This window comes from Gambusia affinis, linkage group LG16 (assembly GCF_019740435.1).
Source record: "Gambusia affinis linkage group LG16, SWU_Gaff_1.0, whole genome shotgun sequence".
In the NCBI taxonomy this organism is placed as follows: Eukaryota; Metazoa; Chordata; class Actinopteri; order Cyprinodontiformes; family Poeciliidae; genus Gambusia; species Gambusia affinis.
In genome coordinates this window covers 13,463,869-13,477,031 of record NC_057883.1, presented here as the reverse complement: position 1 = coordinate 13,477,031, position 13,163 = coordinate 13,463,869, and the positions used below count along the sequence as shown (strand labels likewise).

General features: G+C 37.7%; 2 protein-coding genes across 2 annotated transcripts in view; one reads left to right on the top strand and one right to left on the bottom strand.

The window, feature by feature from the left end:
• The window catches only part of crybg1a (crystallin beta-gamma domain containing 1a), a 40,741-nt gene extending 35,499 nt beyond the window's left edge, over positions 1-5,242 (top strand). The window contains exons 13-24 of the mRNA XM_044141930.1: positions 120-262; positions 352-478; positions 578-723; positions 1,739-1,865; positions 1,960-1,989; positions 2,091-2,203; positions 2,692-2,824; positions 2,909-3,048; positions 3,466-3,589; positions 3,765-3,923; positions 4,154-4,316; positions 4,572-5,242. Coding sequence (XP_043997865.1) covers positions 120-262; positions 352-478; positions 578-723; positions 1,739-1,865; positions 1,960-1,989; positions 2,091-2,203; positions 2,692-2,824; positions 2,909-3,048; positions 3,466-3,589; positions 3,765-3,923; positions 4,154-4,316; positions 4,572-4,660 — 1,494 coding nt within the window. The 3' untranslated portion in view covers positions 4,661-5,242. The remainder of the gene's footprint in view (positions 1-119; positions 263-351; positions 479-577; positions 724-1,738; positions 1,866-1,959; positions 1,990-2,090; positions 2,204-2,691; positions 2,825-2,908; positions 3,049-3,465; positions 3,590-3,764; positions 3,924-4,153; positions 4,317-4,571) is intronic.
• A 114-nt stretch (positions 5,243-5,356) lies between these two features.
• On the bottom strand, positions 5,357-13,131 carry rtn4ip1 (reticulon 4 interacting protein 1). The gene is made up of 9 exons (XM_044141933.1): positions 12,634-13,131; positions 11,792-11,943; positions 10,558-10,626; positions 10,186-10,310; positions 9,479-9,527; positions 8,785-8,921; positions 8,491-8,674; positions 5,943-6,035; positions 5,357-5,859 (listed from the first exon to the last, which is right to left on the bottom strand). Exons 1-9 carry the CDS (start codon positions 12,914-12,916, stop codon positions 5,740-5,742), a joined length of 1,212 nt encoding a protein of 403 aa, XP_043997868.1. The 5' UTR covers positions 12,917-13,131; the 3' UTR covers positions 5,357-5,739.
• Positions 13,132-13,163: the final 32 nt, after the last annotated feature.

Below are 13,163 nucleotides of genomic sequence, written 5' to 3'. Positions count from 1 at the left end.
TCTGCAATAAATGGACAAAACATATGGCCAAATTACACATTTTTAACAAAGATGAGGAATGACCAAAAAACACCAAGTTGCACTAAGCTTTAGCTCCCTATTCTCATTTTCTGTTCTAGGCTCTTGTGTTTGAAAAGCCAAACTTTGATGGACAGTGTTTGGAGCTGGATGGTGATGTCTACAACTTGCTGGAGCAACAAAACACGGATGGGAAGAACACTACTCTTTGCTCAGTTGGCTCTATAAAGATCCTTGGGGGTCTGTAAGTACTGTATTGGAGTAACTTTATACTTAAAGTTACCAAATAATTTTGAAATAATGTCTCTAAGATACTCTTGTTTTGTCTTGAAGCTGGGTTGGCTATCAGGGGACAGACTTCGAAGGTCAGCAGTACATCCTGGAGGAGGGGGTGTATCCTCACTGCAGTGAGTGGGGAGGATCTGAGGACGGCCTACAGTCACTGCGGCCTATACTTGCAGTAAGCATCTTTTGAAGAATTTCAAGTTTAAAATGGGTGAATTTTTACTTTTGATGTGAACACACTTGTTATGTCATTCTATATTGTGCTGTTCCCCAGGATTTCCAGTCCCCACACCTGAAACTGTTCAGTGACCCTAATTTTAATGAGCAGGGGGGCCACATGGACTTGGTGGGTCCAGTCATCAGCATGGAAGGAGTTGGCCATAGCACTAAAACACAGTCGGTCACTGTCTCAGGAGGAGTGTAAGTTAACCGGTTTCTGTTAAACGCAGTAAAGTTCAGCTCACCAACACAGGGAGGAAACAGTGTCTGTTGTGTGCTTTCAAAGATTTGGGCACGCTTCTCATCTTACAGCCAAGACTAAGACTTATATCTCACAAAACATACACTCCTAGTCGCTCAAAAATACTAGTAACAGTACAGTGGGCTTCTTATAATGATTTAAATCGTTCAAAGTTGCTTATTTCCAAACAGAATGTTTTGGAAATATGAATGTCATTATGTCGAATGTCATTTCGAAACAACCGTTCCCATTAACTCTATGCATCTTGCAGGCCACATCCCTGTCTGCTTTCCTTCAGCTCTTCTTTTCAAAGCCTGGCTTCCTCTATAAAGCCCTTCCCTGCATAAGAATTTCTATAGCTCCTAGTCAACTTTCAATTAACACTAACATGAGTCACCTTTCAAGAAGAGATTGTCAATAGTTTTATTGGAAGGACTAAAAAGACTAAAATCAAGTCTTAGGCTTGAGCTGTGTGCTGTTTCTGTGCTATGTCACACTTAGAATGTGGTTAAACTTTAGCTGATTTTATATTATATTTTTCTGTTTGCTTTAAATCTGTCTCACCTGTAGTTTTACAACCTCTCAGTCATAAAGAGCTATTTTTTATGACGCAGTAAAAGCAGAGATTCATTTGGAGAACCGATCCCTGCAGCTCACATTCCCTGCATCACTACTTAAAATTGATTGTTGTCTCCAAAATCAACATTTTAATCTAATGCCTTATAAAGGCAAAAAGTTATTAATCCATTGTGTATTTGTTGTCTCTGTACAGTTATAACATTGTTATCAATCCAGCTTGACTTTAAAGTTCCTCATTTGTGCAGAAGAAATTTAACACTCTTTTTATCTTGTAGCCATTCCCCTTCAACCATTAGCCTTCAGCCCTAAACTTTACTTTATTGCAAAAATAAAGACAGATCTGCTTATGAATAAGTCAGTGTGTAACTGAATGTGTCTTGTTTGGGAAAACTGCAGCTGGGTGGCGTTTGAACAACCTGGCTTCAGCGGAGAACTCTACGTCCTGGAGAAAGGGATGTACTCAAACCCAGAGGACTGGGGAGCACAGAACTTCAGAATTTCATCCATACAGCCCATCTTCCATGTGAGGATCTGTTAAGTTCTGGGTGTAACGTCTTTTTCTGGTTGATTATTTTTAACAAAAACCTCTAACAGAGCCCTTTATTTTTTTTCTGCAGGACATGCTGATGGGAACAACGCAGTTTAAGGTATTATCTCTTCTTTCACAGATTTTTATTAAAAAGGCATCATGAAGAGTAGTGGTATGGTTTTCTCCCTCAGTTGCTAAACCTATTGGAATGTTTTACAGATCCAGTTGTACTCTGAACCAGAGTTTCAGGGAAGGCTGCTGGCTCTGGACGACAGTACAGATGCTCTGGATGCTGATTTCACACCCAAGTCATGTAAAGTCCAGGCTGGCAGGTAAATATGCCAGAAAGAAGAAATTAACATCATTTAAAAAAATTTTATATTCCAAAATGTAAAACGTTCTCTACTGGAGTCAGGAACGGTAGTTAATGTTTTTCCAGTAACAATAGTTTTAGGTTTACTCAGTTGTTTCCAGTGAGAAATTTTGTCATTAATTGTACATTTTCCACAATCGAAAACAATTATTACTTTATGGTCTTGTTGCATAAGATTACCTCTTTGCAGACTATAAAGAAGCTCCTTTTATAATGTGTCTCATGTGCAATAAGCAGTGTAACAAGTTAGTTTTCCATATAATAGGCTCATCTGTACATATCCATCTGTAAGAATATCCCTCTTGTTCTTTGACTTCCTTCTAGAAAACAGTCAACTTAAGTTAATATTTCTCTTTGATATTCTTCCATGGGATTTCCATCGATATGTTATATGTTGCAAAACCAAAGATCAATGTTAAAACTAAACGAATAAATGTTATGTTTCAGCTGGGTGGCGTATGAGGAGACTAAGTTCAAAGGGAACATGTATGTACTGGACCAAGGAGAGTATCCTAACACGGAGGCCATGGGCCTCTTATCGTCAGACTCCATCATTCGATCAGTGCAGACAACTGGACATGTGAGGATTGTCTTTAAAACTGAAGGGAAATGTCTAGTAGATGTTGCACATGTATCACTTAATAAGTAAATCTTTAATCTGCAGGAGTTCTCTCTGCCCTCCATCATCTTGTTCAACAAAGTGGGCTGCAGAGGTCGCAGGGTTGTTTTGACAAGCGGAACGGTAAACCTGCTGCAGACTGGCATGGATTCACGCATACGCTCCCTGCTGGTGGAGGGAGGAATGTACGTAGAATATGAGTTTAAGTTGGGTGTTGGTGTAAATACTAATTGCGCCTATACATTTGTTTTCCAGGTCCAGAAAGATATGGCAATTAAATATCTGTCATTCCCTTTTTCCTGTACATATGTCCTTTTTTTCCTTTCTTGTATCCCACTGTTCTTTCTTCCTATAGTCTCTTTTTATTCATTACTTCCATCTTTTGTACTTCCCTCCTTTTAGTTTTAGTTTTTTCCTGGTTCTATATTTTAATCCAGTCCACCAAAGAAATATCTGCAAGAAAGTTATTATGAGCTATATTGATATATTTTATAATGTTTGAAAATTAACATGAAGGACTAATCACTCGGAAAGCTGAGTCTGGAAAAGTCTTAAAATAAATACGGAGACTAACGTCACGCATCTAATGGTGTTCTCTGCAGGTGGGTGCTGTATGAAGGAAACAACTTCAGAGGCCGACAGCTGTTTATCCGTCCAGGTGAAGTGGGTGACTTTTGCAAGCACAGCAACTGGCAGCGAATAGGGTCCCTCCGTCCACTGATGCAGGTGTGGAAGAAGTGATATGCACCAATCAGAAACTGGCATCTGCTGGCTTCGATAATGAACAGAACGGCCACAAGTCATGTTTTTGAGATGGAAGTTGTTGGGGGAGGGGATAGTTTGAGTAATTACTGTGTTCAGATGAATGCATCCCAGTTATTGTCATGCTTTCTTCCAACAGAAACCAATGTACTTCCGTCTGCGGAACAGGGAGACGGGATGTCTGATGACTCTGACTGGAATGCTGGACGACATCAAACTGATGAGGATCCAAGCTGTGGAGGAGACGGGAGGAGAAGAGCAGCTCTGGCTCTACCGAGATGGACAAATATCCTGCAAGGTACATCATCGTCCTCCAGAACGACTGAAATATTGATGAAGCCTTTCGTCTTCTCATATCAGTGGAAGATTCCAGTAAATTCAATAAAAAAAAAAAAAAGAAACAAAGGCGTGTTTTAGTAATTCCACAAAGAAGCAATTACTTTAACTATATCTAATTTTATGTTGTTTTTAGGCAACGCCACTGTGTATTTTTGAATTTTATGCCAAATCCATCCTCTCTGTCCCCAGCTGATGGAGGAATGCTTCCTGGAGACGGCAGGTAGCGTGGTAATGTCAGGTACACGACTCTGCATCTCTCCGGAGCGAGGCAAAGACAACCAGTTGTGGAGTATCACCCACGAAGGACTGGTCCGCTGCCACCTTAACCCAAATCTCATCATGGAAGTCAAAGGTCAGATGTTTGATCAAAATGTTCATAAAATACCCTTTATCTTTCAATAAATAGTTGTACTGTGTGTGTTTAAAGCAAAACAAGCTCACCAGAGACCTTCATGTGCAGTTGTGGTGATTTAGATTATGTCTTAATCCAACAGCGCCATCTCCTGGTCTAACAAAGCAGTGCAGCAGTGACTAACTACAGCATCAACCCTCAGCGTGGGTTTCAAATTGTGGTTGTAGTTTAACACATATCGCTGTTTGTCTGCAGGAGGTCATCAGTACGACAAGAACCAGATCATCCTGAACGACTTGGATGAAAAGAAGTGGATCCAGAGGTGGATTTTAGAGATTCTGTGATCTGATGAGGACCAATTAGCCGGCTGCATTTAAGCACATCTGTCATGGATATTTTCACCTGTTCATTCTTTTAGAGAAGGAAAACTACAAGCTGGTTTTTGCTGTTTAGAACATATGATTTACTTAAGACAACACCTTTAAGTTCTTGTCAAGCATTTAATGCCAAAGAGACTACGTTTTCTTTTCATGTAGTGAAAACTCTGCCTTGTTCTGATGCTGCATACTTTATCACCTGAGGTACTTTTCATTACAAGAGTCATAAAGCTCTCATTTTCTGAGGATATGAATGTATATGTCTGACTTTAGGATGTTGCAGAAGGCATCAAGCCTACACTCCAGAAATGGTTTCTTTGCATAGATCAAAATGATCTTGTATAAAGTTTTTATATCTGTTTAGAACTTTTTGACACAAACTGCGCCTTTTTCATTACACTGTACATAATTCGACTGGGTTGTATAGACTGATTTACAATTTTAAACAAAAATGCAATTGGAATATTGCTCCCTAGTGGTTGTAAATATGTGAGAAAACGTTTGATGTTACAGGCTGTTACAATAAAATAAAAATGATTTTTCACTGTTTTCTTGGATCTGCTGCTAACTTCACATGAAGTCTTTCAATTTTAGGAGATTAAAAAAGACTAATTTGAAGATAATCTATTTTACAACCTTGTCTAATGTAAAAACTCTTTTTTAAAAATGTTTAAAATGGTGTGAGAAAAAACAAAATGTTTAAAATGTCGCATTGTGTTACAAAACACCAACCTGGCTGATTCTACTAAAATCTTTGTTTTATTTAAAGCTAAAATAATTGCACATTAGTTAATGCAGCAGAAAGTTACAGTAAAACATTTTATTTAAGTGACAATGGCAAAAATTTAGAAAAGTGCATTTTCCAGACCTATTTCCTCATCTTCGTCCAAATGTCACACTGCAGTAGCAACAAACACAGTAACCTTGCTTTAGGTTTTGTGTTTTCGGCTATAAAAAAAAAGTAGCGCATTTCATTTATTTTCAAGTAGTTTGTGTCATAATTGTTCAAACACATACACATTCTTGTTGAGAGTCCATTTTGTACATCAAGATCCGCCTTTGCTGATTTCCACCACAGTCTTTCCTCGGGCGTGGCCCTTCTCTAGCTTCTCGAAGGCCTGAGGGACCTGGGAGAAGCTGAACGTCTCCTCCACCACGGCACGGATCTAACAGGAGAGCAGAAAACATGCATGTTCCTCATGTGTTCTTCCATTTATAACGTTGGCATGAACAAAGCGTGGCCTCATACCTGTCCTGCATCCACCATTTTTCCTATCTCATCCAGAGCTGGACCACTCGGTGCAAAGAAACCCCAGCGGTAGTGAACTCCTTTGACTAAATGCTGCAGAAAAACAGAGCTGAGTTGAGTGTTTTTACAGAAATGCTGATAATGAATCATTAGATAATCAAGAGTTACCTTAATAATAAAACATTTTAAAAAAATATATCTTTATAAATGCATGTATGAAAGGTTTGATGGGCTCAGTTCCTGCTAAAGCTTAGAATATGTACATTTCGATCATGACTTATGTTTCCCTATATGGGCAGTTGCAAAATGTAACCAAGTAAGAAGTTTTGAAAACAACGCCACATCTTCCTTCCATTTCAATATTATACATGATCTCATAGACAAAAAAGTAAAAAAAAAAACCACAATGGTGTGGAGAGATTTAAAATGAATAGTTTTGCAAGGCGCCAGTTTAAGACAAATCCATATATGTATTTTGTACGAGACAGTACACAGTAAACGGAATAGCTATGGTGCTCACGACAAATGGGGCCGTACCATATCAGTTCTAAAAACACCAATATATCAGGGCAGAACTCTTTACTTAAAATGCAGCCAAATCAGTCTAGATTCAACATGAGAAGAACCAAATGTTTCTGTGGGGCTGAACCAGCCACCCTGCAACACACGTCGTTATCACAACACAAAGGTTAGTGAGGAAATGATCCAAAAACGAAGCTCCCTTCCAGCGGACGTTGTTCAAATACTTCTTGGGATTTTCTATTCCACTCATTTTCAACAACTCAAGTCATAAATCTAAAAAAAATAAAATAAGAGTAGCAACATTTCATCAATCTTGCACCTGCTTTTCTAAAGGTTTTAGTCTTATGTGGAGTTTTCTGTTTTGTTTTTCTGTTCCCAGGCAAAAAACCCCCTTTTCAAATACTGTGCAACTTCCTGGTACTAGCTTGTCTTACTTTCAGCTCTGGTCTTCCTTCCTTCCTTTTTACCTTATAAAGAAGAATTTACTGAAAATTATTTTAAAGTCATTACACAGAACTCTGTCGGTCCGGAAATGTTTTGTAATAAGAAATAAACACAGATCACTGTTGAAAGGTTTACAGACAACGCAGTATACACTACAATTGTTCAATGACAAAGATCAAACGCAAAACTTCACTTGATTGAAGAAACATCTTAGCATTATTGTTCCCCATGGACAATTGAGCCTCAGGAATCTGCTCTGTGTAACTTAGTTCAACAAGAAATGAAAGTAAGGCATTTGGTTTTGTGCTTTTATGGTGCAAGTGAAGTTAGATTACAATAAATTCAGAAACAAGTAAAGGCCATATAGAATTATGTTTTTTTACATATGTTGTGATAACTCTTAAATTAAAGATAGTGATTTTTTTTTTCCTGTGACATAAGTCATTTTTAGCAGAATGACACTTTTGTACGTTTTAGTTCTACATTACACCTACACATGTGAGACTTGTGCCTGATGAGCTTTAAGATGTGGATTGAGTGGTGCAGCAAGGGAGAAGAGAAGTAACAGTGAAGCACGAATATGCAAACTGCATGGTTTGATGTTCACCGCAGAGCAAACTGACAGGAAGTCATTGTGTGTGTGTGTGTGGGCGTGTGTGGCCTTGTTTTTAAGGCAGTGTAAAGAGCATTTTACACCCCCGCAACATATACTACATTGCGGGGACCGACTGCTCCCCACAATGAGCAGTTGGTCGTTGTGGGGAGCACAAAAAGTAGGGCTGTTTTGGAAAATGGGTTAGGTTTAGGACTAACAATAGAACAGAGTTTTAGGTTAGGTTAGATGAGCCAGTAATGGCTTGGTTCAGGGTATGGGTTACACTACAAAAAAGAAAAGATAATTAGTAGTCAATGCAAAATCCTTATGTTAATAGAAAGACATATGGATTTGTCCAAAACTGGACAGATAAAATGAAAGATGCTTCTTCTTCAATGTGAAAGGAAATGACCAAAATACTCCCTACCGTTTTTTATACACCATCTGTAAACTGCAATTAATCGATCTGATGCTCAAGATTTTTTGAAGGGCAATTTTGTTTACAAACATCATGATCCATCTCAGTTATAGTTTCGGTTGTGTGCAATTTTATCTACTTTTTTTGGTTGTTGTGTTTTATTTTGGTTATTTAAAATATCGTACAGTCCAAGTGTTGATCCCAAAATTATAGTATTTTTTTGTAATTTAAGAGGGTGAACGGGACTAATCATGCTTTTATCAACATATTACTTGAAAATGTTTCTCTAAACAGCAATCACGTATCGCAATAATTACTGGCACAGTTTATCATCAAGCAATATTTGTTATTGTGGCAGGCCTACTGAAATACTCTTCAGAATAATCCTAACCAACTTAACTTTCTCAGTCATGACTGTTTTTCTGCCAAACATGTGTAGCATCAAGAAGTAGCAGATCACTAATCTACTGCAGATGTATAACTATAACATATTTATTTATTTCTTTTCTTGACAGGAGTCGGTTCAGATAAAGATAGAGACTGCTTACATGTCACAGTGTCAGAAATACCTTGATGGTTTTGGTGGCGACTGTGGCAGCTGTCTGCAGCATGCCGTCAGCTACACCCAACTGGTCTGTGTTTCGAAGAAAAGGTGTAACAAGAGTGACGTATTTGGCTCCAGTCCATGGTTTAAGCAAGCCCAGGGCCCATTGCTCAGTGTCGCCCCCTATGTTATCAAGGACCAGGTCAAACCTAAGAGTACAAGAAACAAAAACAGAGACAATGACTGAGAAGTGATCATAAAAAGAGGAACAGAAAGGGTTCAGATAGTCAAAACCAAAGGCAGGTCAAAAGTGACTTACTTCTCAAGCGCACTTAGCGGCCCTTCAACAGGTCCAGCTGTATAGTCGACCACATGATCCGCCCCGAGTCCTTTTACGAACCGCTCGGCATTGTGGGAACAGGTAACTGTCACATGAGCTCCCCATGCCTTCAGCATCTGGACAAAAGCTTAAGCCTCAAATGGGATTGAATTTATATGGTTTTTCCAATTATTCCCATTACTCAAAGTGCTTTTACACTGCATTCCGATTCATTCGCCTTCATCCAGATTAGAAAGCAACATGGGATTAAATGCTTTGTCCAAGGACACATCATAGGTGGCAGTGGAGGAAGCTCCATTGTCACAGTGGAATTTTCTCCACAACTCTATCCACTTAACCACAGTCTAACTAAGTCAACCGTTCATCCATTATCCATCCACCAACTATGAAGTAAAAACTTTTCAAAATGAACAATCAGTCTACAAACAAAACAAATAAGAAAATGATTATGCCTGTTTGAAAATATTGACCATTTCCTGATGAAAAAACAAACAAATAATGTACTTTGCTGTATAATTTATGTACTTTTATAAGAAAAAAATCCTAAAAACTGGGAGTTTTAATTTCTGGACATTAGATGATCAGCCACACAAAGATTGAAATATTTTGACATAAGAATCAAATGAAAATACATAAATAAAAACTTAGCCCTCATCAACATCTAAATACACACCTGGATTGCAAATGTTCCAACTCCCCCAGATCCTCCAAGGATCAAAATTCTGCAAAAAGGAGAAAGAGAGGACAAAACTACACAAATGTTGATTAACCAATATCTGACAGGATTTGTAGCCTTACTGAAGCTTCATTATTAGCAATAACAGTCTTGAATAAGACAGAGGGCTGTTTGAATAGAGAAGGCTTAAAGGGTGGTATTGTGTATTTTCAACCTTGAAATCTGGTTTTAGCTTTGAGAGACATATAGCACCATTTCAAACCACAACCTAGTCTATGCAAAAATCATGCATATATCCCTGATTGGCAGCCACAAGATGTTCAAGAAAAATGCATGAAAGAATCAAAGCAACACTTTAGGTATGTTTTAATGATTGAATAAGAGTATAACATAAAACAAAGCTAAAGAAACATACATAATACCTGTATTAAGTACCAACTGTTGTTGTTTTCTTTGGTGCCCACAACACTTATTTTCATTATGTTTTGTCATCTTTGTCTCTTTACAATCATCACAGATGCTTTTCTGTTGATTGAACTAGATGCATCTAAGTTAATGAAATAAACCATACAAGAAAGGTCTTAGTTCACTTTAACTCTGCTACAAAATTGAATTTATCCTGACACCATAAGGCAACCTGACCCACCATTCTGTTTGCCTGACGTGTGACAGCCAGGCTTTTCTGTGTGTCCATGTTTCCTCACCGTTTATTGGCACAGTTGTCTTTACTGAGTCCACCGGTGTTCACCAGTGCAGACCAAGCAGTGGTTGCCACATAGGGGATGGCTGCTGCCTGTGTGTGACTTATTGACTTTGGTTTATGGGATATCTGAACAGAAGACACAAGAACACTGATTTCAGTGCAGCTTCCTAGGTTAAACCGACTTTAAAAAGAGATAGCTGTGCTCCACCCACATTTCTAATAAGTTAACATACTTGAATTATGGCTTGTTTGTGCTTCCATGAAGATTAAAAAAGCAGGGAACTCATTTCTCACAAAATTAGACAATGTCAGAATATCTTAATACTAAGATAATACGTTTATGTCAAGAATACTTCAGGAATTAGATTCATACCTCATTTGCACTAAGAACCACAAACTCAGCTAAACTGCCCTGTTTCCATGGTGGGATTGCTGCCCATACCTGAAAGAGAAACCCACCAACAATAGAAAGCAACAAGGAAATGCAGTACTGCACATAAGTCTTTGGTCACTGAAAACATCTTTATAATTGGCTTTATTTTTTCTTGTAACTTGTCAAATTAGTGAAAATGTATTATTAACTGTGATTACTGACACTAAAGTAAACTGGTCATCTTTACCAACTCATCTACTCAGTATGTATTTACATGCAAAGCTATTCCAACTTACAACATTTTGAGAGTAGTGCTTTTAGGTTTTGGCATCTTTTACAATTCATATGAGTGATACACCACCTTTTTAAAAGAGTTTTTAAAGTTTGATTTCCCTGAGATTGTTTATTCTTATTTTCTTTTAATGCAAGTCTTTTACAGGATTCTGCTTGCTCAAAAAATAGAATGTATTATTGACTATTATTACTGCATGTTCTACAGGTAGGTGCAAGAACTTTAGGAGATGCAAAAACTTCCTTTGAGGTAACATATGAACCAGAAAAATGGTTTCAGTTTATGGTGACATACATCTGGTAGGAGGCTCATTCTTGCAAAGCATGATGGTGTTGCGATACGATTAAGAGTTGTGTGACTTTTTTGTCACACAACTCTATTGTCATCTGTTCTTAGTAATATGACATCAACCAAAAACTAACTATGTAATCATAAATCAAATTTTCCTGTATAACAAGACATTTTTGCCACTTTATAAGTGAAATAATCTGTCAGTGGAACTAGTCTTTTTTTTTATATTAAGGATTTATTGATGAAGTCAGAGTTTAAAACAAACTTCTACTTCTTCCAAGCTAGTTTTGTCTTATTTCAAGTGTACTGAGATATTTGCACTAGAAACCAGACCAAAAATACTTAGTAAGATTTTGTGTTTCTGTAGTGAAGGAATTCTCATGGAGACCCAAGCTATCGGTAATCATTCAAGGAAAAAAAAATAAAAAACCACTCCCTTTTTCAGCTGTTCAAGTAAAAATAGTCAAGGTAATGGGACAGATGTTATATTTCTGCTATTTTCCATGCTGAACAATAACCTACACATAGATGAGATAAAGCTGCTCATGTATAACAACTACACTCATTTAACACCGAGTACACAAGTATATATTCAGAACTCTCATAAAAAGTTTTGTTTCTGTCCAAAACACAAAAGCTTGTTTTTCTTACCTCATCTCTCTCTCTGAAGTACTTCACATCCAGGCCACATTCCATAATGACACCAGAAACGTCTCTTCCCAGTATGAGAGGAAACTCGCTTCCTGTCTGTTTAATGTTCAGAGGATCTCTTTTCATAGCCATTGTAGCAGAGCCATAGCCACCTAAATCGGACAAAGTCGTTTTATCACTTTAGAGGAAAAAAACTTATACTTACAACAGTGGAGACATGAAGACAATACCAAAACAGTCTGGAACAGGAGCACAGTAGCTCAAAAGCAGATTTTTCTCCCCCACATTTTTTCTATTACCACTACAAAAATAAAGCCATACACTCAAATATAAGATATGTTTATTTTTCAGTTCAGGGGTAGATCTAAAATACCCCTGAATTCAGACACAAAAATGAACATAAGTTATTCCACAAAAAGAAGACAGCAACAAATCAATTTCCTTTGCAAAGCATGCAGGCCCTATGAACCACAAAGTATTTAAAAAACTGTACAACATCAGAGGTATTCTGTTTTGCATGACTATGCTGCCACAATAAAAAATGGAACAAAGGTATATTAAAGATATAATAAAGAACAAGGGAAAAACCCGAACGTAAACATTTTAACCAAACTATCTGAGTATACTCTCAGTTTAACCCACAGTCATGCCACTTTTCAAAAACACAAACTGTCATTAGAAGCTGTGGCTAAATATGAGGGGTTGATTGCTTAGCTGAAAAGACGAAAACAACCACAGGAAACATAAGATAACTCAGTTCTGATGTTCTTCTCTCTAAAACGGAACACAAATTAAAGAAGTCCTCCAAGTATTAATTTTCATCTGTCTCGATTTAAACTGACCTCTCATGCTGATGTCAAGCGGGTTCAATCCAGCTGCAAACACCTTTACTATCACTTCATTTGGGTAGTTGATGATGGGAAAGGTGGCGTTATTTGTGAAACGCAGTACGTCATTATTTCCATATTGATCAATAACCCAAGCAGGTATGGTGGTCATGGCTTTGCTGGAGGTCCGGATCGGTCTGCTCTGGTTTCTTTGCCAGCCATGGAGTCTGTTCTCACACACGGATTTACTGAGGTGTCGAAACAACCTTCTGTGCATCAAATATCTAACACAATTCATATTTACAGTCTCGATACAAATAAAGTATTCGTCTGTTAAACGGAGAGCTAAAGCAGTTAATCTGTGCAGCTGTAAACTACTCTATGTTCTTATCTTTCAAACTGTATGTTATTATAAAACATGTATAATATTTGCAGAAAACTTAGTAATTAAAATATTTGAACCATTTCAAAACCACGTCCTATTCTTCCGTAACTTTCTTCCTGCTACCTGACACAGCGAGTGACTCCACCAATCACAACGCTGT

Bases quoted from the DNA above. Each gene is read 5' to 3' on its own strand.
- rtn4ip1 (XM_044141933.1), bottom strand. From the start codon at position 12,916: ATGAATTGTGTTAGATATTTGATGCACAGAAGGTTGTTTCGACACCTC. The intron at 11,944-12,633 runs GTCAGTTTAAAT...TGTCCGATTTAG, and splicing joins GCTTGACATCAGCATGAGAG to GTGGCTATGGCTCTGCTACA. The intron at 9,528-10,185 runs GTGAGGAAACAT...TCCTTTTTGCAG, and splicing joins GACAACTGTGCCAATAAACG to AATTTTGATCCTTGGAGGAT.